Source organism: Micrasema longulum, unplaced genomic scaffold, assembly GCF_059751315.1.
Source record: "Micrasema longulum isolate JH-2025_06_02 unplaced genomic scaffold, ASM5975131v1 h1tg000614l, whole genome shotgun sequence".
In the NCBI taxonomy this organism is placed as follows: domain Eukaryota; kingdom Metazoa; phylum Arthropoda; class Insecta; order Trichoptera; family Brachycentridae; genus Micrasema; species Micrasema longulum.
The window spans coordinates 601,087-628,979 of record NW_028277810.1 but is presented as its reverse complement, the minus strand read 5'-3'; the positions used below and the strand labels follow the sequence as shown (position 1 = coordinate 628,979).

At 31.7% G+C, this 27,893-nt stretch overlaps 1 protein-coding gene and 1 pseudogene across 3 annotated transcripts; both read right to left on the bottom strand.

The window, feature by feature from the left end:
* Nucleotides 1–2,307: 2,307 nt before the first annotated feature.
* Nucleotides 2,308–5,159, bottom strand: LOC148280120 (phenoloxidase 2 pseudogene; annotated as a pseudogene). The gene has a single exon (XR_015822698.1). The product of XR_015822698.1 is annotated as a phenoloxidase 2 pseudogene (transcript).
* A 1,154-nt stretch (nt 5,160–6,313) lies between these two features.
* LOC148280119 (juvenile hormone epoxide hydrolase 1-like) lies at nt 6,314–24,366 on the bottom strand. 2 transcript variants are annotated; one of them, XM_088228916.1, is made up of 7 exons: nt 23,990–24,366; nt 21,704–21,771; nt 15,623–15,814; nt 14,124–14,513; nt 11,799–12,147; nt 8,368–8,602; nt 6,314–6,925 (listed from the first exon to the last, which is right to left on the bottom strand). In XM_088228916.1, exons 2-7 carry the CDS (start codon nt 21,755–21,757, stop codon nt 6,709–6,711), a joined length of 1,437 nt encoding a protein of 478 aa, XP_088085042.1. In that variant the 5' UTR covers nt 21,758–21,771; nt 23,990–24,366; the 3' UTR covers nt 6,314–6,708. The 2 variants fall into 2 exon arrangements, with proteins under 2 accessions (XP_088085042.1, XP_088085043.1); XM_088228917.1 differs by lacking the exon at nt 21,704–21,771 and having other exon boundaries at nt 23,990–24,343.
* Between the last annotated feature and the right edge of the window lie 3,527 nt (nt 24,367–27,893).

Here is a 27,893-nt window from a genome sequence, read left to right as displayed (position 1 = left end):
AAAATAAAGAAAATTACAAACAAATTATTGGCAACACATTTCAGTGGGATCACATTTCATGTGTAAGTTGCAAATTCACAAATAATATTATTTAAAAATGCAATTATTTTACCGTATGTCAGATTGTTAAATAAAACAAGGCGGACGTTTTGTTAGTATTGCCTATTAATTATGTACACACTTCTGTTTTAAATGTTGGTGTTCCGGTTTGGTATTTTTTTTATCTTATAATTGCGAAATCGTGTACTTTTTTAAAGTTTTTTTTAAACATGTTTTTAAATATTATTTGAAAACATATTATACATAATTACACTTTTTTCCCCCTCCTTATATTTAAGTTAGTAGTAATTATTGTTTTACAATTATATAGTGTGATCATATGTTTTTATGTAAAGGATCCTTACTGACAAGCCATATAAATTGGCTTGGTGAATTCTGTAATAAAAAAAATATAAAATAATTTAAAAAATGTTTTTTTTTTTAAAGTAATATTAAATGTAAATAATAATAAATAAATAGGGTACCTAGTTGAATTTTTCACCCGGCTTTCTATTAATAAGCCTTCGCATAATATCAACCTGTATTCATTTGACTTAATTACTAAATTATTATTTAATGTTATTTTTACGTGTGTCGAATAAAAGTACCAGTTTTTTTTTTATCGTCCAGTCAGTAAAATATTTTTTGTGGTAAAACATAACATAAAACAAACTTATCTTGTATTTGTGTTATGATAATATATTGTTCGCGGTTTGGCAACATTACGCGTGCGTGCAGAGGGGATGTCGTGCAGGGGGGGGGGGACATTTGGCAATTTTGGGATACAGTGCGATGTATGCAAACGTGATTCGACGCGCCTTCTAGTATATTATAATTCTATGGCACAGAAGGGTGTCGAAAATGCTCACTTTCGTCTACTTGACATTCCCTTTTTAAAGCCTTGTAATCAAATAAAATAATATGTGTAACATAAAAACAAACACTATCTTGTAGAGCACAAAATGTTCTTTCAAATGACTCATAACCTTTACCATTTTGTTTTACTGTTGGTACTCATTTTATAATTTGGAAAAAAACGGACTCAACTTATGTTTATTTATTTAGTCATTCAAACACCTTATATACATATACAGGTTACATACATATGCATTAGGGCGGGCATATTGCCTTAAGGTCATTTCTTGCTACCCACCTAAATTATTAAATTTGAGAAAATCAGTGGTACTCATATATGAATATATTGTAGGTATATTGTAATATTTTAATTACAAAACAAAACATTAATGTACATACATATTTCTGTAACAAATAAAAATTGACTAAATATCTACACTATACTATGAAGAGATGAGGTGGCAAAGAGGAAAGGAAAGAGGGAGGAGTAAGGAAAAACTCAAATATTCAGGAAGTGACATTTCATAGATGGTTTGAACGTAAATAAAGGAGGGGCGTCTCTGATATTAGTAGGAAGATTATTCCACAATCTAGCAGCTACTTCTGTGAAAGAGGAGGCAAAAAAATTAGAGCGGTGAATGGGTATTGAAAGAATTCTCTCGTTACTAGAACAAAGAGATACCGCATGCTGTGATAGAGGTTGGAAGAGCTCTCTCAGACAAACAAGTGAAGCAGGATTATTTAAAAAATAGTGAAGAAGTGAGAGAGAAGAAGTCATGTTAACACCCAATAGAATACAGTTCTGCACGCATGCCCCGGGAGAACCTAAACCCAAGTTGCCTCTTCTTCAAACCTGCGGGCTCATGCCGTCCTGGAAGGCCGTCGATGACGATCTTTCGACTTTATTCAGCGGAATTAAGGGGCGCTGGATTGACGTGGGAAGAGACAAAAATGCTGGCTGGCAATAGGGTCTCCTAGACGCAACTGGTGATGTCCACATGCTCCACCTAGGAGCGGATGTGGAAAAGAGAGAGAGAGAGAATACAGTTCTGTGTGTGAAATAGAGCCAGAATTCTGGACGAGTGTTTTCGACTCTGTGGCTACTCTTAGGTAAAATTCCTGAAAAAGAAAATCGAGCGGGGATAAGTCAGCATCCTAGACTTGTCCCTGCTTGAGGCCCCGGGTTCGAACCTGCCAGGGTTGACGTGAAATATTTGTTTTAAAGGTGGTTTAAAACTGCAATATTTCTCTGTACTTGAAGCGTAAGACTACTTGCCTTTATATAACAGATGATCGAGGTACGCTGAATTTGGTGTTCTAATGTAGTACCATATGTGCCCTCGGGTGCCGATGGAGAGATGATGATAAAACAGAAGAATATAAATAAGTATAATAAGTAAAAAAGACTGTAAATTACTATCTTTATATTTTTTACTTTATTTGCAATTTATAATTTAGGTACCTACTACCTATGTACAACATTAAAAATAAAAATTAATTCCAATCAAACAAAGTACCAATAAAAGTGTAAAGTACCAAAGGACAAATAATTATAATATTACATATTACACATAAGGAAAAAACACTTTAAAATCTTTTTTTTATGGGTAATGCTCGCATAAAATATAATTATTGTGAATTTGTGAATTACAGCTCAGCTTATAAGCTCATTTTATCGGGTTAGAAGAGTACTTTAGAAAAACATTTTGGCCTACGTCAAAAAATATATTACTTACAATCGATTAAAATCTTAATCAACCAAAAATACAGCTGGAATTTCCGAAAAAACTCTCATTGTTTAGAGTTAAAATAGCAATAATTAAAAACAAACAGTGTATATTATAATTCTATCGCTTATCGCTAACAGCTCTTGGTCCCTATAATGAATTTATTTCAGCAAAAAATTCTTAAAAAAAAAACAGGTTATGAAATATTACAGTATCGTTGACTACCTGGATATTCTAATAATCAAATTACTACCTAACACTGAAATGTAATGATAAAAATATTTTATTTTTTCCAGTGTTTTAAATCTGGACTCTGACAGCGCTACCTAATTTGTCAGTTGGCACAACAGAAAATGAAGGTTTGACAGGTTGTTCCGGTCTCACAACTACACGATCCGAAAACAGAATTAACACTTCTTGTACAATCATATTCGGGGTAAGGAAATCGTTCAACGTCTTCACATCCTCTCTCGCCACTCGGTCAAATGGATAACCCATCGCTTTCCTGTCCGGATACATCTTATCCATTACTCCGCAAAAACTGTCAGCGTCATTACAAACGCCCGAGACATCTTGAACAACTTTGTCTAATTCGTGGTTTGAAACCATCGCGAACAGATCGAAAGGTAATCCTCCTTTCGTTCCCTTTGGAATTAACATGTGCTGTGGCCAGCCACAACCGCAAAAGTTAAAACGATGTAACTCTTTTTCTTCTGTTGGACGTAGCGCATCTAAATTTCGGAATGTTCTCTCATAAGGAATTGTCACCGAAGAATCGTCCGACTTGCGTGATATAACGTTTATACCTGGCTTCAATGGCACTTTGAATTTATCCAGTTCAATCGCCATCAATCTCTGCTCTTCAAATTTCAATGTGCGTCCCTTATCATCGAATTTTGGAACCAAATAAATACGCACAGTTCCGTATACCTGTGTCTCTTTTGTATTGTTTACTTTCATCGTATAATTGAATGGTTCGTGTTGCAAATGTGTAAACCGCACCAGCAAAGGGCCTCGTGGAGCAAAATCAAGACCTCGCGAAGTATCAACATCACTTTGCTCCCAGAATGTGTACAACTCATTCGGCGGTTTCTTAGAAGCGGCAACATGAAATTCAGATATCGATATGTCTGTGTATTCGAGTTGCGGGACTGAATAACTCGGCAGCATAGCTTTGTGAGTCGTAAACAAATCGTTAATGAATTTGTGCCACCGATAAAATATAGGATCTCTCATCGCCGTAGCAGTATCACCCATGACACTGAAACTTTCCAGAAATCTTCCATCGAAATCGTGAACAAACGCAATAAAGATGTGGCCTATATTATGTATATCGCCGTAAGCACTTTTATCTGGAGACAATATTGAAGCTTCGATTGTATTTCCAAGAATGTCAATTCCCTTAAATTCGTCTAATGGTACTTCTTTTCCATCAGAATTAACGACGAATCCCTTTGCGATGGCTTCCTTTACACGGGACATCCAGTATTCTAAAACTTCTAACTTCAAACTAAATCTGTCAGCGGTTCGATCTATATCGCGTAAAACGCAGTTAGTAAAACGCGGAGGCCATGAGCGGCTACCGATGGTAGTGGATAATTTCGGAAAATATCCTTCCGGTATATTTTCCCTTAAATTGCTAAACCCGATAACGTTTGGCATTCCATTGCTCAGTCGCTCCGCATTATATCGGTTGATTATCTGATGATGCATGTAGTAGAACAATTCACCGCGCCTGTCTTTCGCTACGATTGTGATATCTTTAGCTTCGACAGGATACACCAAATGCCAGTGCCAATGATGTAAATTGACTCCGATGTCTTCTCTGAAGTAAGCGACTGCTTGTTCCGGTTCCTTGGAGCTAGCTGTGAGATTCGAAGGTAAAATGATGGGTTCTCTCGAACCGTCAGGTATAATAGTGGCTTCCTGACGAGCCAGCATGATAATTTTGCTGTCTAAGAACTTTCCGGGAAAACAACTCAGAAAGTTTGGCAAAACAACGTCTCTCGTATCTGATCTGTGAAGTAATGCGACCGAGAGGGCGTAATTGAACATGTAGGGGTTGAGTCTCTCTCGGCAATATGCTGCTACGGATGTCAAGTCTTGAGCGTCTCTAGCTCCCATGAAAATTTCTATCAACTTAGCAGCACCTTCTCTGTGCTTCTGCAAAAACACTGTGAAATTTTCAGTTCTCGTTAAGCACAGCGGAATAGTAAGATCCGGAATGCTGGTGTTTTTTACTGTTATAGTCTTGACTCCCTTTTTTGAGAATCTTTTCTTTAGTTTTGGAGCCATTCCTCTATGTCTACTCTTGAGGAAAGCGTCTGGTATATCAAATGCCCAGGAAGCATTTTGACCTTTGGGCATAAATAGAGGTTCCAAAGGCCGATCAAACATAAGAGATATAGCTTCACACTTAGTAACCGATTCCATGATTACACTAGAGAGTAACCTATACACACTCTATGACGAAAAATAACCTAATAATCGCCAACATATGACAACTTCCTTTTAAACCTTAGCTTTGTGTAGTGCTCTGTGCATTACTAATATGAGATAATGCAACATTTTATACATTTTACAACATCTACATCCCGATCCTCTGTGGTTTTTAGTTTGCAACATTGTTTAGTTTGTTTTTCGTAACAGGAAAAATATATTACATTGTTTCATTATATAAATACATTGCATTTTATCAATGAGTTTTTAATTCATTATTTCAATTAACCACTAGTATAATGGAGTATTTTTTAGTGTAAACCAATATGCTATCTATCGATAGCTGTTTTCTGAATTGTGAGCGTGTCAATAGCCTGCCATAAGCAGTTAGCAGAAAGAACCAGACACTTGCTTACAAGGAAAGAGAGTATTAATTTACAAACTTGCGTATTCCGATCTCTTTTCAGCAAGTGACAGGGCGCTAGATCCTGTTAGATCCAGCGCTGTTAACACGTGTGGCTCAAGATATAGAAACACATATCTTCGGGTTTCTGGCGTTGATAACTACATTTTACTAGTTGTGAGATATATATAAATACATATCAGCATCTGGAAAAATGTGAAAATCTACGTAATTTAATCCACTGATTATTAAATAGGAGTAGTATTCAATATCAACATCGCGTGTGATTGGAAAAATATATTAGAAAATAAAACAATTAATTTAATTGCGTAAGAAAAAACATATCTTCTTATTTAATTTTGCTATAAAATAAATCATTACTGTGTCTTTGAATTAAAACCAATCTTCCCATATTTCAATCTGTCATTTTTACTTCATTCTCAAGTCAAGGCAATATTATTTTTATAAAGCCCTTACCAAAAACCAAGAACAGTGGAAGGATAATTTTTTCAATTGTTAAGATAAAAAAGAATTCATTTTGGTGAAATGGATAGTCCAAGTAATATTGAAAATAGAACTACTAGTGTTTATGAGGCTATAAACATGTCAAAAGTAAAATCAAAATCCTCAAAGTAAACAATTTATTGAAAAAAACCTCATTTGTAAAAAAAAGACATCGAAATTTGCATTATTTTTAAAAACTAAATGTGTATTACATACATCCTAATTATTTACACAGTAATTTCGATGTCAGACACGATTTTAACTAGATAACTTTGCAAGGAATCAAGCTGTGAGAGTGATGTTTGTACAATACAAAAGGACCACAACCGAAATCAAAAACACAAAATAAAAAGAATATTAATTTATTTGGTCTTGATACATAGATTTATAAACTTAACAGTAACATTGCTTTTGAAACAATAAAGGCATAACGAAATTAATGAGTTTTATTTGTAAATAATATACGTAGAATAAAAAAATTTAATATATTAAATTTGTATAATGCATACAAATTGCAGGCACTCATTTTCTAATATCACGTTTCTAACATCAATGCATTAAAAATCAACCAAAAAATTATGTTTTTCATTCATCCATTCCCTTTCTGCACCTAATGGTGCGTAGGGCACTGCATTGGTACACCAATCGCAGGTATCTTAATCATTTTTTGGATGCTTAGCGAGGAAAAGAATAAACCAACGTCAATTGGAGTAAATTTTAAAAGAATCATTGTGCATTTCTCTATTTCTTATTTTTATGGAATTCTTCAAACTTTTTGACGGCAGCGATGATATCGTTTGAGAGTAACTCCGGTTCCTCAAAAGCAGCGAAGTGACCTCCTCTTGGCATTTCCGTACTTTGTAAAAGGTTCACAAATTTGTCTCTTAATTGTGCATCTGTAGTGTATGAAATTTCGTTGGGAAATTTAGCAGCTGCCGTGGGCACAGTCGTCGGTATACTGGAAAAACAAATATACAAAGACTTAGACACTGTTGAAGGGAGAGATCTAAAATCTGCTTATTGGGTTAATCTGATGTCAATGGTCATCAACAGTTTTCAGTATACCTACTTTTGTTTAAACCAATAATTTATTGACAATGAAGCTGTCAGGTTTTTTAACTAAAATCAATTAATATTTATGTTTTAACATAGTGTCAATGAAGAAACCATACCTCTTATAGTCCTTAAAATATAGCTTAATTAGAAAGACAGATGACAGTTGTCAGCAAAAGTGACGACATAACTTTGTAGTGACGTCTAAGGAGTGATTTATATTGACACACGAAAAATCATTCGTATCCGACATGTTAATTTCTTTTTTTAATACAATGCTTGACATATAAATCAACATAATTATATAAAATCAGCTTTAAAACTAAAAAAAACTAAAATAAACCTAATTATTAACGACGTTCTCACAAACTTACGTCATTTTGCAAAAATGTTAGAGATGGGACAAATTGATCAATGTAAATCGATCAAATAAAAAAATAATTCATTTGATGATGTTCACGAAAAAAGTTAAAATGTTTTTTTTTTGTTGAATAATTGGATAAACACACTATAATAGGCTTGTTTTTATATCAATTTTCGGAAACAGGGTCTCATGTTTGCATAATAAAAACTGATATAAAATAGAGCAATCTCTTAATTTGTCTTCATTGGAGAAACCTAGAACTGAGATGGACCGGACCTTAAACGCATTTTCAAAATACTTATTCTATAGGTCATGTCCCATCTATGTTGCAATCAATTTCTTTTCACATTCCCAACCGTGTCACCAGAAGGCAAAATCTGCTATTTATTAAATCTTCTAAGAGCAACTTTTGTTTGGAAGGTTAGTCAATTCGTCAAATAACTTGGAATTCTTTGGGATAGATCTTCCGGCTTTTCGTAGATCTCTTTGCCACTAAAACAGTGTGGGATGAAGATGGGTTGGCATATATAATATATTCTATACCATTATTTTATTGCTCTTGTTTGTCTTTGCTGCATAGTTTTATGTTCTTTTTGTTCAGTTTCTTGTATAAATGTTTCTTCGTGTAACTGTTGTAATTGGCTTGGGCCTATATTTAATAAATAATTAAATAAAAATAGAAAAAAATTGATAACATTTGATTAGGTTGAACTGAGGGAGGAACACAAGAGAGCGACCTATCTCTCGCTCAACCTTAGAGTCTGGTGCATACAAGCCTCAGCGACAAGCTGATAATTCAATGAAGACTATATTGTGCTCTTATCACCAAGTTTCTTGAAGAAGTACGATATCAAAATCAATTTTCAACAAGCTGCATATTTCTTTTAAGAGATTTGCAGTTAATACTACGACACAATCTTAATTTGTTTTTGCTTAATTTTTTTTGTAATAATGGGTAAACAAAAATGTGCATTAGTACTTACGAATCAATTTTATTGGCAAAAGAGGCCTTATTGAAGGATTCCGCGTATATTCTGACGGAAGTCGTAGCAGAATTTGTCATCCAGTAAATCATGAGGTTGTCAATTAGATCCGTGTAGGTGAATTTTTGAGTCAATCCGCCATCATCCAACTTTCTCCACTGATGGTTAGTGGCTGTTGAGAATTTCTCAAGAATATAAGCAGCGAGACCTGCCGGGGAGTCACCAATACCAACCCCTGGAATCAAATTTATTTATTATTAATACTTGTTATTTTTAAAACAATCTATTTTATCAAATAGGCACTGTCTTGTATTCTTTTTTAGTAATGACCAACCGAAACAAGATTCTTAACCGAAACCGAAATTTTGACTTCTGTTCTAGTTTCGGCCGAAAAAGAAACATTTACATAAGTTAAAACTCACTTCAAAACGCCCAAAATTAGTGATTTTTATTATTATTATTATTTATTTACTTAAGTTAGTTAATATTACATTGTATATTAACTAATATATTTACAATTATAACAAATACTTATTAAATATTTCTTACATAACTACATTATTACAATAAACATAACATTTTTTTTTTAAATCCGTAAGTTTTCTTTCATTCTTCATACTTTCAGGCATCTCATCATACAGTTTTAACCCTTTATACATTAAGCTATTTTGTGATTTTGTTTTTTTCTTAAGTGGTAGTCTTATCCTATTTCTATTTCTTGTCCTATATTTATGTACATTTCTATTTAATATAATTTCACTTATAAAATACTTTGGCATGAGATTATTAAACACTTTATATATAAATACAAATACATTATACAATAGTCTTTTCTTTATTCCTATCCAGTTCAATTGTTTTCTCATTTTTTCAACACTATTATATTTGCTTTTTTTCAGTATAATTCTCATTGCTCTATTTTGTAGTATTTCAAACTTGTTTATGTCTCCCTCGTTAGCTAAATATATTGTCAACTTTTATGATTTCATTAAAATAAGTGTTTAATAAAATAGACAATAAAATAAAAGGCATAAATTTAATGCGTAAATTTGTTTATTTTTAGGACTTTTTGGAATAAAATCCATTCTTGTCTACAAACATTTGAACATAGGTACCTAAAATATTATTGAATAAACTAACTGGTATGAAAAAGTATAAAAATTGAAAGCCATTTTCAGACATTGGCTAGTAGGTGAAATAGTTCAGCCAGATGAATCTCACACATGTCAAAGAAGGTTTCAGCACTTTTACTTCACAAAAGTCAACAGATGGAAGAGTTTATTTATTTCAACGGCTTACGCCTTTGACAAAGTATAAAATAATATTGAAAAACAATTATAATGAAACAAAATACCTGTACACAAGTATAGAAAATATAGATACATAAAATAAAATAAAATCGGCAGAAAATAAAGAAATAATAAAGGTAAATTATAACATAGATATGCAGCAAATTAACAATAAATATAGGGTTTAAATATAAAAAGTATTGAAGTGACAGATGCAATGTACGAGTATCATAGTATAAACAGTAAAACAGGTGTAACACTTAGTACATTTTTATAATTTAGAAAAGAAGTGATTAAAAAGTAATGATTTCAATTTGTATAAAGATAAATGAAATTAATCTAAGTTTCCATGTTTGTTCGCTAACATGTGGAGCCGTGGAATAGGTGATTATTTAGCATAGTTTGAACTATGCAAATCAACAGCAAAAGATGTATTTTGTCTCGTCCCACATACCAATTTACACAATTCAAAAGTTCGGGACTGTCAATAACATTATTCAATAAATTAAAAAGCAGCACTAAATCTGAAATTTTCCTTCTATCACTAATACATATTAATTTTAACCGCTTCATTAAATATTTATAGTTTAGCTCCTCAATCGGAATGTTTAATTTGAAATTCATGAATCTTAAAAACTTGTGTTGGACCTTCTCCACACTGTTTATACGGGTAACATAATGAGGAGACCAAACTGAGGACCCATATTCTAACTGACTTCTTACTAGGGTCATGTATGATATGTTTAATGCATCAACAGATTTAAACTCTCTTGTTGCTCTGATAACGAAGCCTAGGGTTTTTGTGGCTCTATTAACCATCTCATTCATACGGGTAACAAAAGTTAATTTATCATCAAAGATGATACCCAGATCATTTATTCTCTTTACAAGAGTTAATGTTGTATTACTGATGTTAAGGAAATGTGGATGTTTGAACATAGGCAGAATGGTGAATGTTATACAGCGTGTTAAGTGGCCAATTAAACCAGCCAATGACAGATCATAACCCCCTGTTGCAGTAAATTACTCTAAAATTATTAGATATAAAAACAATTTATGTAAAAGGACCATTTCTTTTTATAAATTAACGAGCTGAACCCGGCAATGCTTTGCTATTGCTAGATTTGAGTACATACTCATTTATATGTATTAAATGAACACAATCGAAAGTTTGATGTATATATTTAATGAAGCAGTTAAAATTAATATGTATTAGTGACAGAAGGGAAATTTCAGATTTAGTGCTACTTTTCAAGTTATTAAATAATGTTCTAGACAGTCCCGAACTTTTAAATTGTGTGAATTTTTATGTGAGACAGCGTGGGACGAGACAAAATACTTCTTTTGTTATTGATTTGCATAGTTCAAACTATGCCAAATACTCACCTATTCCACGGCTCCACATGTTAGTTAGCAAACAAACATGGAAACCTAGACTTATTTAATTTATCTTTATACCAATTAAAATCATTACTTTTTAATCACTTATTTTCTAAATTATAAAAATGTACTAAGTGTTATACTTGTTTTACTGTTTATGCTATGATACATCGCCTCTGTTACTTCAATACTTTTTTATTTAAACCCTTTATTTATTGTTAATTTGCTGCATACCTATGTTATAATTTCTTATTTATTTATTTTGTATTATTTTCTGCTGATTTTATTTCATGTATCTTTATTTTTTATACTGTGTTCGGGTGTTTTGTTTTAGTATAATTGTTTTTCAATATTATTTTATACTTTGTCAAAGGCATAAGCCGTCGAAATAACTATTGTTTTTTTAATTTTTTTTATTGTTATATTAGTATATAACTACTTATGCTCTGAAAGATAAAAAATCTCCATTTTAGAACAGGCTGAGCCATGTTAGATGGAGACTATCATAAACAGAGAACACTCCGTTTTCATTTTCTATTCATTAGTTTTATATAGATTCCCTGTTATTAAATATGTATACTAATTTTATGCAATAAATTTACAAAATAAAAATAAATAAATTACTGTATTTAGTAAAGATTAGATATTTACATAAACATTATTATTTTTGTGTTTAGGGTTAAACGGTCCAGTAGTCATTCAGTCCATCGAAGACACACAAACGAACATACCTTTTATATATATACATTATAATATATTTACCAACTGTGTCCGGTTTAGTGGCTTGGATGTGAAAGTATCCTGTTTCCTTCAGCAGCTCCACAAACCTTCTCTTCATCGGGTAGACTCTGTGGATGGCTTCCTTATTGACAAACATGGATGGCCAGAAGCTCCCGATCAGGGTCCGAAGGTTTGCCTTCATGGAGCTGACACTCGGCATGTTGCTGTGGTAGCCCAAGATGGTGTCCGGGTACAAGGTGGCCATGCCGCTCGTGATGATAGAGCCCCAATCTCCCCCTTGTATGTAATATTGATCGTGACCTAACCTTTCCATCAAGTTCGCCATGACGGCCCCCATTTGAAGAGAGCCAAGGCCGGCTTTCGATGCGGCCTAAATATCAAAATGAGAAATAATTTAACGTAGTTATGCAGAAAGCATCCAGCCATAGAAAAGTGAAACTGAGATAATACCACTTTTGTGAAAAGACTAAAGAATTCAATCTACACAACTGTTAGAATGTTTTTGACTTTAACAAATGATAAACAATGAATACATCAGTTTTTTTTATATTACAAACAAGAATCTAATTATGTGTTTGACCAGTTTTGATGATTTCTAAGGTACCGTAAGATTTTTCTTATGCTGTGGGTGTTTTCTGCAAATTAAGAAATGGCGTTTTGTGATCGATACCATTTTCAGAAGGCGTTAAATACATTTTTTTGTATGAAAGCGGTCTGGCTGTTTTTAGCAAAACATACAATTTACCTTACTGCACCCAATAATATCAATATCTAATTTTTTCAAAATTTAAAAAACATTTTTTATATCCAATTTCCAGTAGTACTGAACTTCCTCATTAAACTCCCATGTTTGAAAAATATTGAATCTTAAAATTGAAATGAAAATGTATGATGAAAGGAAGCTGAGGAATATTGCAAAAAAATATTAAATATTGTATTGTATTAAGGAATATTGATAAATTTTTATTAATAAGTACGTAAATGGGGAGGCACTAATAAATCGATATTAAAACCTCTCCAATCTGCTCAAAAATCAATAATTAAAATAATTTTTAAAAAGCCCTTCAGGTACCCCAGCGTCAAGTTATTTGAGGAATTTGAGATCTTGGATATAAGGCAATTATATATTTTTAGAATAATGTTTGTGAAAGCAAATTATTCTATCAAATCCCAAAAGGAACACTCCCACACTACCAGAAGTCAAACTAGAGGATGGGTCATGGGGTCTACCACAAACTCTGAATTCGGGCAAAGAAATTTCAGGTTTCTGGGCCCAAAATATTCAATATGTTACCCAAACATTGCAACACCACGACCCAGATTCAATTTAATAAATTTGTAAAAAATTGGTTACTGGATTTAGGTAGAGAAAAATCGGAAAATTTACTCAAAAACATTCTTACATAATAAATGGTATAAATTAATATTGTTGTTTGATTTGGTATTTATTTTGTAGAACTCCATATTTAGACTTATAATATTAAAAATCAAACACTGATTTAAGTCTAAAGAACACTTTTTTTTATTTTTACAAAAATATAAAAAAATAAAAAAACTTTGTGACAATTGTTTCGACATTCGTTTGAAAATGCCCTAATAAGGCAAAAAAATTGTCAAGAAGTTTTTATTTTTTTATTTTTATGTTTGTAAAAATAAAATAAAGTGTTCAGTAGACTCAAATCAGTGTTTGATTTCTAATATTATAAGTTTAAATTAATATTGTGTAACTGTATAGTTAATTAACTAGTAGGTAGTAATATTATTGTTTATTTTGCATAAAAATGTCTGCATTAAAACAGGTTGTATCTAGTTAGACAGACTAGACATGATTCAGAGAAATCTATTACCTAACTGTGTACGTAGTAGATAAAGTAATTGTTATTTTCGTTAATAAACCATGATTATTATTATTAAATACAAAAAATATATATATGTCTCAAATGCGTATAATAATTATATTCCTTAAAAGTCTTTTCTTTTTCGTTTTACTACAGTAATAATACAGCAATAATAGTATAATGTGCCAAGAACAAAATAGAAAGAATTAAAAGAATACAAATTAATATGAACTATGGCATCTATATACTTGTACTTATCCTGTATAATGTTATGTCTATTTTTTTCTAATAATATAATGTGTATCATCCCTCTAAATGCATATTAAAAAAATTGTAGGGTAAATATTAGTTAGTTTACCATGTTGTACATTGAAAGAAAGAAATAAATAAAAAATGTACAGGTGTTCTTTAAACCCTGTCACATCCGAAACCTTGATGATCAGTATGGGCAAGAAGACATATTGACACATTAAAATAAATTTCTAGTGTAGCGAAAATATAAGATTACCTCAGAAAATCCAAATCCAGGAAGACTTGGAATAACTAATTCGAACACAAAATCAGCATTCGCTTTCGGCGTTGACAGCATCGGGATAATTTTATAAAACTCCCTGACAGATCCCGGCCAGCCGTGTAACATCAACAATGGCAACACTTTTGTGCCTTTTGGAGCGATTGGTTTTATGTGAATAAAATGGATATCCAAGCCTTGAATATTAGTTTTAAAATGAGAATACTGGTTCAAGAAATCTTCCCTCTGTTCAAACTCATATTTGTTCACCCAGTAATTAACAACATCTTTCAACGAGTCATGATTGAACCCGTATTCAAACCCAACGTGTTCTAGAGGTTTGGAATATCGTGTTTTATTTAGCCTTTCCTTTAAATCTGAAATCATCTGAAAAAAAATATATTTGGATAAATCAAAATCAGAAATTTAAAATTTTTAAAAATTTTGTGGCATTATTTTGGGGCCTGTGTTTATATTTTGAGTTAGGCTTATAATATTTATTCAAAAACTGTGATGTTATTTCTTTGATTTAAGTGGATTGTTTTAACACTCGTCGCATTCACTATTATGTGAAGGCATTAATTAATTAAATAAACTAGTGTAAGTTTGCCAAATATTTCAATTTATATCTTATACAAACTAAAAATTAAGAAATATAAAAAAATATAAAATTTCAATGTTTTTATATACATTGTATTTTTTACAAAATATAAGCTTAAGAAACATCAAAAATACTTACTGAAAGATTTTTTCTAAAAATACATGTGTGTATGTGTACCTCATATTAATAACGCGCTACCCCTATAGAGCCACCCATACAGACAAAAAATATTCTAGGATTGTCAATTACGAAGTTAGCTATAGTTTACAGCAAAACAACGGGCCATGGGTACTCAGATCGAGAATTGCAAGCGCAGTGACAAAACCGCCCGCTACACATTTGTTATTAAACCAAAATCGGGTTGCGGTTCCGTGGCTAGTGTTGCGGACTCATGGATCAGAGGTCCGAGGTTCGAGCCTCACTTGATTTCCATTTTCGAATAGTGAGTTATTTTCTAATCGTTGAAAATGGCCACCAAAATTTTAATATTTGGGTAAATTATAAGAACGCTAATATTTCTTTATATTTAAAAAAATATATATAAAACCAAACCATAAATTTTGCAACGCTTTTGTTCTATGCAATAGAGCGAAATGGCATATCTATTGCTGTAGGGTGTTATTACTCTGAGGTATGTACATACTAATAAATGCTTGACTGACTATCCACGAAAACATGTTTATATTTATTAATATTTTAAGTATTAAAACAATAAAATAAAACATGTTAGTAAATATCTGTACCACGGTTCACCATAGCAGTTGCACAAAAATATGAAACCAACATGCTGATGAAGCTAACACTGGTGTGCACGGATTATAATTAAAAAAATCATAAGCAGTGCACATTGATGTTAGCTTCTAATAGCATGTGTCCTATCAGATAAATGACTTACTTCGGGTGTGAATTTAATTTTAAATGGCCGAATGCTGGTGTCGAAGGAGGCCGGTGGCTTTCCAGGTCCCCAGTACTGATTTCTTGAGACATTTGGAAGTGGGGGTATCTTGAACATACTCTGAACTTTGAACCCTAACCACACTGTGGCCATGAGGCTTCCATACCCCACCACTTTAGCTCCGGTCACCATCTGAAAATTAATAATTTATTATTTTTAAATATTCACATTTAATATTAAAAATTAAAAACAATGTTCTCTCACTAGGGTGTATTATTTTATTAAATGAAATATTATTTTTTAACATTTATCCTATAATAAGTTACAAACAAATTACTTTTTTTATTTGATCTACTCATCGATCCGTGCGCAATCCATCTCCGTTATCCACTTCTTTATAGCAACTACCGACACTTAGTTGAGATTTGAAATAATGCATATTTAAATTAAAATCAATTATTTCTATACCATATTATGATCAAAAATAAACAGGAATTTCTAATTTGAAATGCACGCGCTGCACCAATCGATATTTTTTTTTGTAGCCACATTGACAGCACTGTTTTTGACAATCTGTCAAAGTTTGACGGCGATCAGATGCTCAGTTTTCTGTCAGTGTCTGTTTGAGTGAGTCAAAAAATTGTTGTGTGGCGATTTTTACAATGGATAAAAAATTGGCATAACGAGCGTGCCTCAAATTTTGTGTTGCTAATGAAATCTCGTGGGCCGATTCATTGAAAATGTTGAATAAAGCCTTTGGAGAATCGTGTATGTCGAAAACACGGGCATACGAATGGTATAAGAGGTTTAAAGACGTTCGTGAATACTTAGATGATGATAAACATACTGGACGTCGAGCAACATCAAGTACCGAAGAAAACATCGAATCGGCAAAGCAAATCGTGTTGAAAAATCGATGTGTAGTAATCCGAGAGCTTGCTGTGTTATTGAGTATCTCATCATTGAGATGGTTTGGGCATGAAACGCGTCACTGCCCCCCTCGCCCTAAAAACACTGAAGGAATGTGGAAGGACAATTCGTCGATTTTACACCACGATAAAATGCCGTCTCATACAGAGGTTTCGGAGTTTTTGGCCAAAATTCGACTAATGTCATCAGCCAAGCACCGTATTCTTCAGACCAGGCCCCATCTGACTTTTTTTTTTCCAAGACTAAAATTGCTATTTAGAGGAACGCGCTTCGAGACGATTGATGCCATTAAAGAGAATAGCGACCACAGATAGTGTTTTTCTGGGTTATTATGCCGTGTTTGTGGGCTTTGTATTGCCGACGTGTTCGGTACGACCTCAAAAGTAAGAAACTTACTAAAATCAGTAAAAGATCGGGATCCACTTGAAACAGATGGAGTATATAAATTAAATTTCAAAAGCTGTGAAACAGTCTACATAGGGCAGACTGCCAGAAACATAATGACAAGAATAAAAGAGCACAAGAGTGCATGCAAGTTGGGCTACCCGGATAAATCAGCTCTTGCAGAGCACTACATAGAAACAGGGCATAATTTCTCATTTGAGCCAAATGTCCTTGGAAAGCCCAAAAATCATCAAGCCCGTTTAATAAAGGAAGCCATAGAAATATACAAGCATCCTAATAACATAAACAGGGATGATGGGTTACGACTACGAACCTCATGGTACCCGGTGCTTCCAAAGCCCACGGTACAAACTCCACACACTTAACCACATACATTGCCCGACTGCGAGACGGTACAAATTCCTCACAATTAAACACACTAAAAACTACACTCATACATTCAGCCCTGAAGATGGACACTGCAATGTGCTCCGAAACGTCGGCAATACAAAGCCCACAAACACGGCATAATAACCCAGAAAAACACTATCTGTATTCTGAAGGCCGTGAAAACCTACGAACCTTAAAGAGAATAGCTGCGAGAGCTAATGGCCATACCTTTGCAGGCCTACGAAAAATGCACGGACAATTGGATTAAACGTTGGCATCAATGTGTCGTAACAAATGGTGACTATTTTAAAGGAGATAGTAAAAAAAATAAAATAAAAAATAAACAAAACAACAATGTCCGTCTCGTGGTGTAATAGTTAGCTTGTTTGTCTACCAAGCGAGAGATCTCGGGTTTGATTCCTGACATGGTTGACATGATATTGATTTAAAACGGTATTTTTACACTAGGATATTTCATAGTCCGTGGACTGACAGCTGAAGCGTAAGACGGATTGCTGAATCATAAGACAGATCGTCTTACATTCATGTAACAAAAATGATCAAATATATTGGAATAACAATAATGGTGAAATAAAACAACATGTTATAAGATTGGTGTCACTGACAGCAATAAATATCAGATTCAATAATTGATAAACTACAGGAACTGTCATTTAATTTACCTTCCTAAAAATAACTGAGACATGACACATAGTTTAAATAGGCTTATCAAAGTAATCAGATATAGAAAGATAAAGACATGGTGTAATATGACTTGTTTGTGATAATATTTTTTATTTTATTTAAACAAATTATTTAAGACAGGTAAAAATCTTGTTCGCCTTGCGGAATGGTTAGTGTGTTTGCCAACATCTCAGGTTTGATTTTCAACAATGTTGATGTTAAATATTTATTTAGAACAGGCTAGCACAACGTGAAGGCTTGTCAGTACAGAGGTTTTTACACGAGTATCGCCAAAGAACACTTCATTATACAAATTTAAAAGTTTTCAATAAGATTCCTAAGCAGATCTTAAGAGAAATGTTGACAAAACATTTAAGAAAAAAATAACTCAATGGCTAATATATGTAACAAGGCTTTATATGGATTATTATTTTATGTTAACATTCTACTATTAACATTTTTGTATATATATTTTAAATGAAAAATAAGTATGCTTATCTTTTAGTTCTTAATAATGTTTATATTACTTTTTAAAATTACAGTCGAACATGGTTATTACAAGGAAGATGGGACCGATTGAATTTGCTCGTTATAAGCGTTACTCGTTATACCAGAGAAAGGTTTTTTTTTATACAATCGCATTTTTTATTTATTTTTCATTTATTTATAAATCATATAACACAAAGTATTTTACAAGTATAACACGTTGAATTACATTCTCAGGAGTTACAACAACTCAATTCAGGACATAAATAATATTAACATTTAGAAAATAGCACATATTGAGAACAACAAAGAAACAAAGCAAGTTTAGCACCTTTATAACATAAATATTACAACAACATATACGCCTAAAACGTTTTCTTTAAAAAAAAGTAGTGAATCTACTAAGGGAGATAAGGTTATTCACATCACATGCCATGCAGATGATGCTGCCATAGTGATGATGAGAACATATCTATCTCAGTTAGTAAACATCTAGATGCCTAAGAAATGTCTTATAGTACAATGAACACATGATTATTGGAAACATAATTCGGATATACAAAACATATTGCACATTGTCACTAAGTAAACAAGTAAATACATATGTGTACATATAATTCATGCAGAAAATTTAAAAAAGTTCACAAAGCTTGGATTTTTTTAAATACCATTTTTCAATATTGTCGTCGAAAAATCCAATTAGGTACTTAAACACTTACATAGCTATCATAAATATAATCCGATCCGAACGCCCGGCGGTATTTATCCTTTACATTAGCTGACTGTTTAGATTTTATTACTTAGATTCTTATTTCGAAAATGATGTTTTTAACAATTGAAGATTTTTTGTATAATTTTTGACAATATTTTTGTTTGGTAAGTCCCAGAAGTAGCTCGTTATAACAGTGAATAATTGTATGGAGAAAACCATGAACTAAAATGTCAACTAATGTTTCATCGTTACATCCGAGATCTTGCTGTTTCTGTGATCGTTATAACCAAGTTCGACTGTATATGATTTATTTAACTTTTTTCTTTTTAAAGGAAAACGAAACCTGCTGACAAGCCGGTTTTGCGGCATAGGGGGTTTCATTATTTTTCCTTTTATATTATCTGTTCATGTATCTCCTTAAATAAAAATAAATATAAAAAACCACTGCAATATTCCATACCCGAAGTGTAAACTTATTATTGATTTATTTATTATACAGAAACAAACAGTCCGGCTCTTTTGTCGGAGTTATCATTAAATGCCCCCGGCTACCGCACCCGTCACACGTCGAGCTCTCTATTTCATGTGCCATCAGTTCGTACGAACTATGCCTAGAACTCTCCACTTATACGTTTTGTTAGTGAATATAATTTGAACTTTCCCCTTATTGATCCATTTGATTGTAAAAAAATAACATTTAAAATGCGCGTCTTAAAACATACTTTTTTGTCTTATACTTAGTTTCAATAATAAAGTCTTATTTTATCCTATCTTATTTTATTTTATTTTATTATATTTTATCTCTAATTCTTAATATTTTTAATATATTTGTACTTTCGACACTTGACACTTGTGCAATATTTACACACATGTCCACTCTCATTACAATATAACACCCACTCACCCACCCTCTCACTCACTTACACTTACACAAACACACTAGTATGTATTGTACGTGTATTTAATGTATTTCTGTGGATATCTGTCATTGGTTTTATTCTCTGTATATTTTATTTGTTGTATTTTTGTTACATATATTACTGTTGATATCCCCAATAAATAAAAAAAAAAAAAATAAAAAAACAGTCGACAATGATATAATAACATAAAAAAGATACGGTTTGAAGACAGACCGAAATAGAAATAGTCGAAATACAAAGTAATGATTACAACAGGGCTGGTATTCCAAACGCTCTCGTAGCCGTATTATCTCGTGTATTTACATACAAAATACACGAGAAAAACTGTTTTCTCATGCCGCGAGAGTGGTTCAGGATAGCACCCCTGGTGGCATTAGTCATAATTTATTTTTAAATGAATTTAGAGGCATGTTAAATATCATCACCCTTTGTAACACTTTAAATTCACAAATCCTCCAAAATGATATTTTGGAGTATTCTATTAGGACTAATAATCTGTATGTGTGTAAAACTTGTAAATACATACAGAGTTGCATCTAAAAAGAAATATATTGAAAAAATCTCACCACAATAAAGAAGTTCAGTGCTATGAGAAATTGGATGTAAAAAATCTTTTCTTACACGTGGTAAAAATTAGAGCATTAATTGTACAGTGAAGAAAAATGAACTACTTTAAAACATCATAGGTTTTGGTCAACAGCTGTTAAGAAAATAAATCGGGTTGTAGTCCCATGGCTAGTGTTGCAGACTCGCGGATCAGAAGTCCGAGGTTTGAACCCCACTCTACCGCAACTTGATTTCCATTTTCCAATAGTGAGTTATTTACAACTCGTTGAAAATGGTCACCAAAATTTAAATATTCGGGTAAATTATAAGAACGGTAATATTTCTTTTTCATATTAAAAAAAAACCCAATCAATTATGTGTTGTGATAGATTTCCGGTTACCAGGAAGCCATGTTTAGCATGTTTTCATATATGTATGGGGTTTTCTTTTTCAATTTCAGCTCAACTCACTAACGACAACTCGTGAAGTCACAGGCGGAGTAGTTTCAAAATTACAAAACTTTAAATAATCATAGCAATGATAAATAAAAATCAAAAAAAAATTTTTTGCTTAGCTCGATAGTCTATTAACAAATATTTTTTTTTTAAACCCCTAAACTTCCTCATTCGCTACTGAAGAGAAAAACTCTTTTTAATCTTCCTAAAAAAAATATGTTTGGGTAATACATGTATAATCATTTACGAGTTTTACAAGTCAGGCTGACGATATATCAATTGATGAAAAAAAACATTTTATTGAACAAGAACTAGTTACTATTACAGACCAGCAGATGGAACAGATATTAATGAAATAAATAAATAATAATAATACAAGCATTTCTTAAAATATTACACAAAATACATTTTCAAAGAATTATTAATAACTAAGGCGTGAACAAAACAAAAACAATAACACAAAATGTAAGAGATGTAAGTAACAGCATTGTATGATATGATTTTATACCACAGGTGCAAGCATTATTTTACGCACATATAATACATGTAAAATAATTCATTGATAAATACTAACCACACAATTAAAAATGCTCCAGATAAAGGAACAAAAATTACAAATTAAGCCCATCTGATCTTCACTGTCTGAAATAGAGAAATACAGAAATCAATATCAAAATCCCTTGGATAGCATAAATTACATGTTTCTTTTAGACACTTTAAATTTAATTTTATTAAAAGATCGTAGAAAAATAAATGACCTTTTTTATTTTAAATTCGGAGCTCGATTGTTGTGAACTCCTGAATCTTATTAACTTCAAAATACCGAATCGAGTGACTAGAAGCACGGAGTTGTTTGCAACTACGAGTACATACGTAGGTACTAACTATGCACGACACTCCTATTCCGCGTTTACATTCCTTAGCCAACAAATTTACTTGTGATATAGACATTTTTAATACAATAATTATTCATTTTAAAACGTTCTTAAATGCATTTTTTAAAAGTAATTATTAAAGTCGTAATAAAACTTTCTTTTTCATGCAATTTTTTCTTTGTTTTTGATGTGTATTATTATTATCTTGTCTCTTTCTGAAATTAATTTAACAAATATTTTTGTGTACCATTTATTATATTATTATCTTTTATATACTTACTGTAAACTAATTCTTATTATTTATTCTTAACATTAATTTGTTAATACTATTTTTTTTTGCTTAAATTCTTTACAAGTTATTTACAATTTGCTTTTCAATTACAACATTTTTCTTATTTCCATATTTATTTATTTTCTTTTTTACTCTGTTTCACTTTTTATTTTGCATTGCAGCATGCTTTTTTGTTTCTACATGTATACAAAAAAAAAGTGTTGTTTATTTTAAAAATTATTACTTACTATGTTTGTACTTACCTGTATAATTTTTGTAAATGCCCCTTGGGCGTATTGTAAAATTAAATAAATATTGAAGTGTTAACTGTTAAGTGATTTAAATGTTCTCTGAATGTGGATACTTATTAACTAGACTGTTATTTAGATAGTGCTACAAAAATATATTGAGTTTGTCGGGAAATAAAAATGGTGGACTTTAAATGTACACAAAATTAACTTGGCTTCAATAACAGAATATCCTCTGATTTTACTAATGTCCGCACTATCAAAACTCTTTATTGCTCAACTGTTCGCCCTCTTCAGTATATGCCTCCGTGGTTTGGTCTCCATTCTATGTGAATCATATAAATCACATTGAATCAGTCCGACATCGCTTGCTTCGAAAAGTAGCGTGGATGCTTGGCCTAGAGAGAGGTAACTATTCATATACTGATATAGAGTCAATGTTAAATATTTCTTGTCTACAAAAACGTAGAACTAATATTGACTCTATATATATATTTGGCATACTAAATTATATAATCGATGTCCCTTCGTTACTGGGACAGGTAACATTCTATATTCCGACTCGTAGGTTGAGAAACAATGAAGTACTGTTCATCGTTCAGCATAGAACAAACTATGGTATTAATTCTCTAATGACCCGTCTTTGTTGTATTTTTAACTCAATACAAGACTGGACTTTTTTGGTTTAAGTTTACAACGATTTAAACGAGCACTAAATAAATAGTCCAGATCTTGTCTTGATGTTCTGTATGTTTGTCAATACTTTTATTCTTCTTTTTTAATGTTTTAAACTGTTCTTATATTGTAATATACTTTTCCCTATGAATTGTATAAATGGACAATGTCCGTAAATAGATAAACACTAATAAATATTTTTTATTCAGTATTATAATAAGTACACTTGGTAAATTTTAATTGGAATAACTCAACGTACCTATTTATTTATGAAAAAATACACATTTTAGCATAGCTAGTACAAAATATTATTGTTCAATGCATTTTAGACATTCTATAAAAATAATCCAAGTGAATTTTTAACAATAAAAAGGAAATATGGACAGTGCTTAAAGTCTTGACAATAAATAACTAATGTATTTATAATTTTATTAACTTATAGCAAGTAAAATGACGTGCAAAAGCAAACTTGCACATATTTTAAAAAACTTTTTAAATACTTGTCAAAAACATTTGACAGATACGTCTAGTACCTGTGGAAATTTTCTCTTTATGACTACGTGTATAGTTTTTTTTAAAGAAACGAGTATTTAATTTGTACTTTCAAAACTTCAGAACAAGGTATTTATTATATTTTTGTGATATTATATAGTTTAATAACATATATTTTGCTTGCCGGCCTCAAAGGTCATGTGGAGCAAGTCGCCGGCATAACCTAAATTCCCAAATTGAAACAGTTTAAAGTGAGTTAGTTATATCGTCTATAACTAAATAAAAATTTATGTACATACCTTTAAAATCAACTTAAATACGTAGTAAAGTTATTGATCACTTGGTTTAACAAGGCAATTCACGAAAAATATGTGCATAAACTGCTTGCGAAGTCTACGTACAGGTGATTTTAATACACAAATAGAGATGGCTAATCAAATACAACTTTTTGTACATTGAACCATTAATCTAATCTTAGATTAAAATTGAATATCATCGTTACTAATTAAAATTGAATTTAGGCACTAAACTTTAAGGAAACATGGACGAAAAGCGTTTATATTCTGATGATTTTTTATTAATACAAATTATCAGTTTGCATCGCGTCTTCTGTCAAAAACTTTAAGTCAACACAACTGGCGAGCGACTAATGGGGTCTAATTGAACTTTGATCTTTATTATTATGTTTATTTTTTTATTTCATTATTAAAGTTTTTAGAAGTGCACATAAAAAAATAGAACATCATTCCCTTATGCGTATCCAATGGTGCATATGGCACTGCACTGGTACACCAATGGCAGCGTATTTAATAAAGATAAGAAAAATCAACATTATACAATTTAGATTACAAAAAATATTAACACCATAAAATGAATAAAATTTTCTGAAAACGCAATAAAGTTAGGAAACAGATTTATTTAAATATACTTAAAATAACAGGTAACATACTTAAAATACTATGCATGTGTGTGCGATATAAAAAAACTTGAAGCGAATAAGATAATATAAGGTAAAAACAAATAATCGATAAACGTAATTAGTGGAAAATAATTTTTTAAACTGATTTTCAATATTGTTAACAGACAATGTTTACCAATGTGTATCTTTTTTGGGTGATCCGTGTATGTTGGATTTATTCTGACGTTTCGGCTACCATTGCAGGAGCCATCAACCATAAAGTTTACCCTGAAGATGCACGTATTTAATCTATGTTTATTTTAGAAAATACACGAGGAATAACAGAAAGAAAGCCTTGTTCGAGCGTTCGTTTTGTTTTCGCCGCGTTTTTCCTTCCCATCGTTGGGTTGTCATCCTGCACGGTACCGCGCATACGTCAGCAGGCGCATTACTATTGGTTGTCATAGAACGCCGTTGTCGCTCCAGCGGTGAATTGTTAAAGTTTTGTGCGTGACGCCAATATTCAAATATTAGCTAAGAATATAGCTGATGTACTTTAAGCAAACATCAATTTGCTGTATTGTTAAAGTAAACATTATAACTTCGAACTATACTAACCATACGACAGTTCATGATGTTAGAGGTAAGACAATTGTTTGTGAGGTGCCTACTACTTAAATTTTATGATAAATTAAGTGAGGTCAAAAGAACCCGACAAAATATAAACACTAGTTCAGCAACACAAATTAACTGTATTGTCCCATTTGTATTAACCGCCTTTAGTAAAAAGCCATATAATGTAATTGCTCCAAAAATGTTTAATGATTTATTGCCAAGTATAAAAGACTCAAAATGTAAAACAAATTTTAAAATAAAAATAACTGCACATATAAATAGTGTAGCAAGAGATTTTTTTGAAAAATATATGTAGATCAATGAACGTAGTACTTTATATAATTGGTACACGTGTTTTTATTTTTATGCATTTAATTACTTTATATTTGTTTTAGAATATATGTTTAAGTAACATATATTCTTGGCACATATATACAGGATGTTCTTTAAACCCTGTCACATCCGAAACCACAATGATCAGTATGGGCAAGAAGACATATTAGCATATTTCAATAGCTATAGCAAAGCATATTAGCATAGCTCAATAAAATTAAATATCCTAACTAGAAACCTCAGACAAAACTTACTCTTTCATACCGATAACCATAGAACTAACTATGGTTTTCATTCCCCTATGCCCAGAATTCTTAGGTCTGCCAACAAAGATACCAGTCTTCATTTCTTTGATAACAAGTTGTCTTCTTTCAAACGATCACTGAATCAAATTCAATTATAAACAACTCTCTCCCGCTTCCACTCCCACAAAGTCTAATATAAACCATTGAGTCTTTCTAATTTTGTTATAATAATTTTCCATGTATAAATGTGTCCATAAAAATGCCCATTGGGCGTTTATATAAATAAATATTTAAAAAAGTATTTAGAACCAAGATTTTTTTTCAGAATAAAATATTTTAAAAAACAAATGGTTGCTTACTTCTGCAAAGGAGAAGTGAGGGGAGCGCGACGCAGTATCAGATTCCCCCCTCCCCTCTCCTCGTTTCTTCCCTGCAGAAGTCAGCAACTATTTCCTTTTTTTGATATTTAATTTTTTTAAATTTTATTATTTCTAAAAAAATAATTTAATGTGCCAATATGTCTTCTTGCTCATACTGATCATCGTGGTTTTGGATGTGACGGGGTTTAAAGAACACCCTATATACTTTTTATGTGTATAATAACTATTTTTAATTTCTTACATTTTATTAGCTAGGCATTTATAATTAAGTGGTTTAAGTTTTTCTGTTATTGTCATATTAGTATAGAACTACTTATGCTTTATAAGATAAAAAATCTCCATCTTTATTTTCTATTCACTAGTTTTATATAGATTCCCTGTTATTAAATATGTATACTTATTTTATGCAAATAATTTATTTAAAAAAAAAAAAAAGATATCATCATTTCAATATTTTTTGTTCGTGTGTATTTTAAAGACAAAATACGATTAACTGAGAAAAAAGACGAGGAAGGTTGTTATATTAATTTATATTTTTCATTATTTATTATACTCATATCTTTCGTGCCATTAATCAATGACGTTAAATAACAAAAAATACTTCTACAATGTTTTGAGTTTGTCCAAATGTTTGTGGACAAAAACAGGATTTAACCCCTTACGGAGCTGTTAATATTAACAAATAACAACAAAGATGGAGAACATTTTAGAGAAGGTAATATAGAGGTCTAGGCATCTACAGGGTTTATTACCTGTCATTGGCTGATTTAAGTGGCCATTTTACACACTGTGTAACATTCACCATTCTGCCTATATTTGTCTAAAAAAATTTGGACAAACTCAAATCATTGTTGATGAATCTACCTGGTCCAAGAAAAAGTATAGAAATTTAAAATGTTTTCAGGCGTTGCCTACTCTACTCTTTTGTATTTTTCCATGCACGCACACCGAAAACCAGCCAATGACTGGTCAAATGACGTTATTCTTCATGCAGGCCAAAATAATCTTACAATCGCAATGAGGAACTTCAGTCCTACGGGAAATTGGGTACAAAAAATGTTTTCTTGCGCGCGGTAAAAATTGGAGAATTAAATTGTATCGCAAAGTTTCTTGAAAATATACGAAAAAATAATAAAAAATATTTTGAAATATTATGAACCAACCAATGATGCGAGCGTTGGGAAGGATATCCGGTTGGCTTACCGTAAACAAAGCAATGGGAAGAACTAACAGAGAACAAGCTCTGACGCCACATGCGGAGTTATTTCTGAAATAAAAAACTTTAAAAAATCATAGCGCTGATAATACGATAAGTAAAAAATAATTTCTTTTGGCTTAGTTTAATAGTCTTTTAACAAATAAAACAAAAAAAATATGACGAACTTCCCCATTACAGTGGCCAATGAACCAACAGACACGGATACGAGAAAATACAGTTATAGTTACTTTTAAAATATAATTCGATTATATCTTAGAGTAATAACGTAATAAAGTCCAGAAAGTCGTAAAAAAACCATGCTATGATTATTGACAACGAAGTTAGCTACAGACTACAGCAATACAACGGGCCTGTACTCGGGTTGAGAATTGTAAGCGCTAACCGAAACCGTTCGTTACACGTTTGTTTTTAAACTAAAAACCAAACTAAAACCTAACTAAAACCAAACCAAAAATTTGGAACGCTTTTGTTCTTTGCAATGGGTCAAGAGCTTCTTTAGAGAGTTATTACTCT

Bases quoted from the DNA above. Each gene is read 5' to 3' on its own strand.
- LOC148280119 (XM_088228916.1), bottom strand. From the start codon at position 21,757: ATGGGCTTAATTTGTAATTTTTGTTCCTTTATCTGGAGCATTTTTAAT. The intron at 15,815-21,703 runs GTTAGTATTTAT...ATTAATTTTCAG, and splicing joins GGAGCATTTTTAATTGTGTG to ATGGTGACCGGAGCTAAAGT. The intron at 12,148-14,123 runs GTAATCTTATAT...TTTGATATTTAG, and splicing joins CTGGATTTGGATTTTCTGAG to GCCGCATCGAAAGCCGGCCT.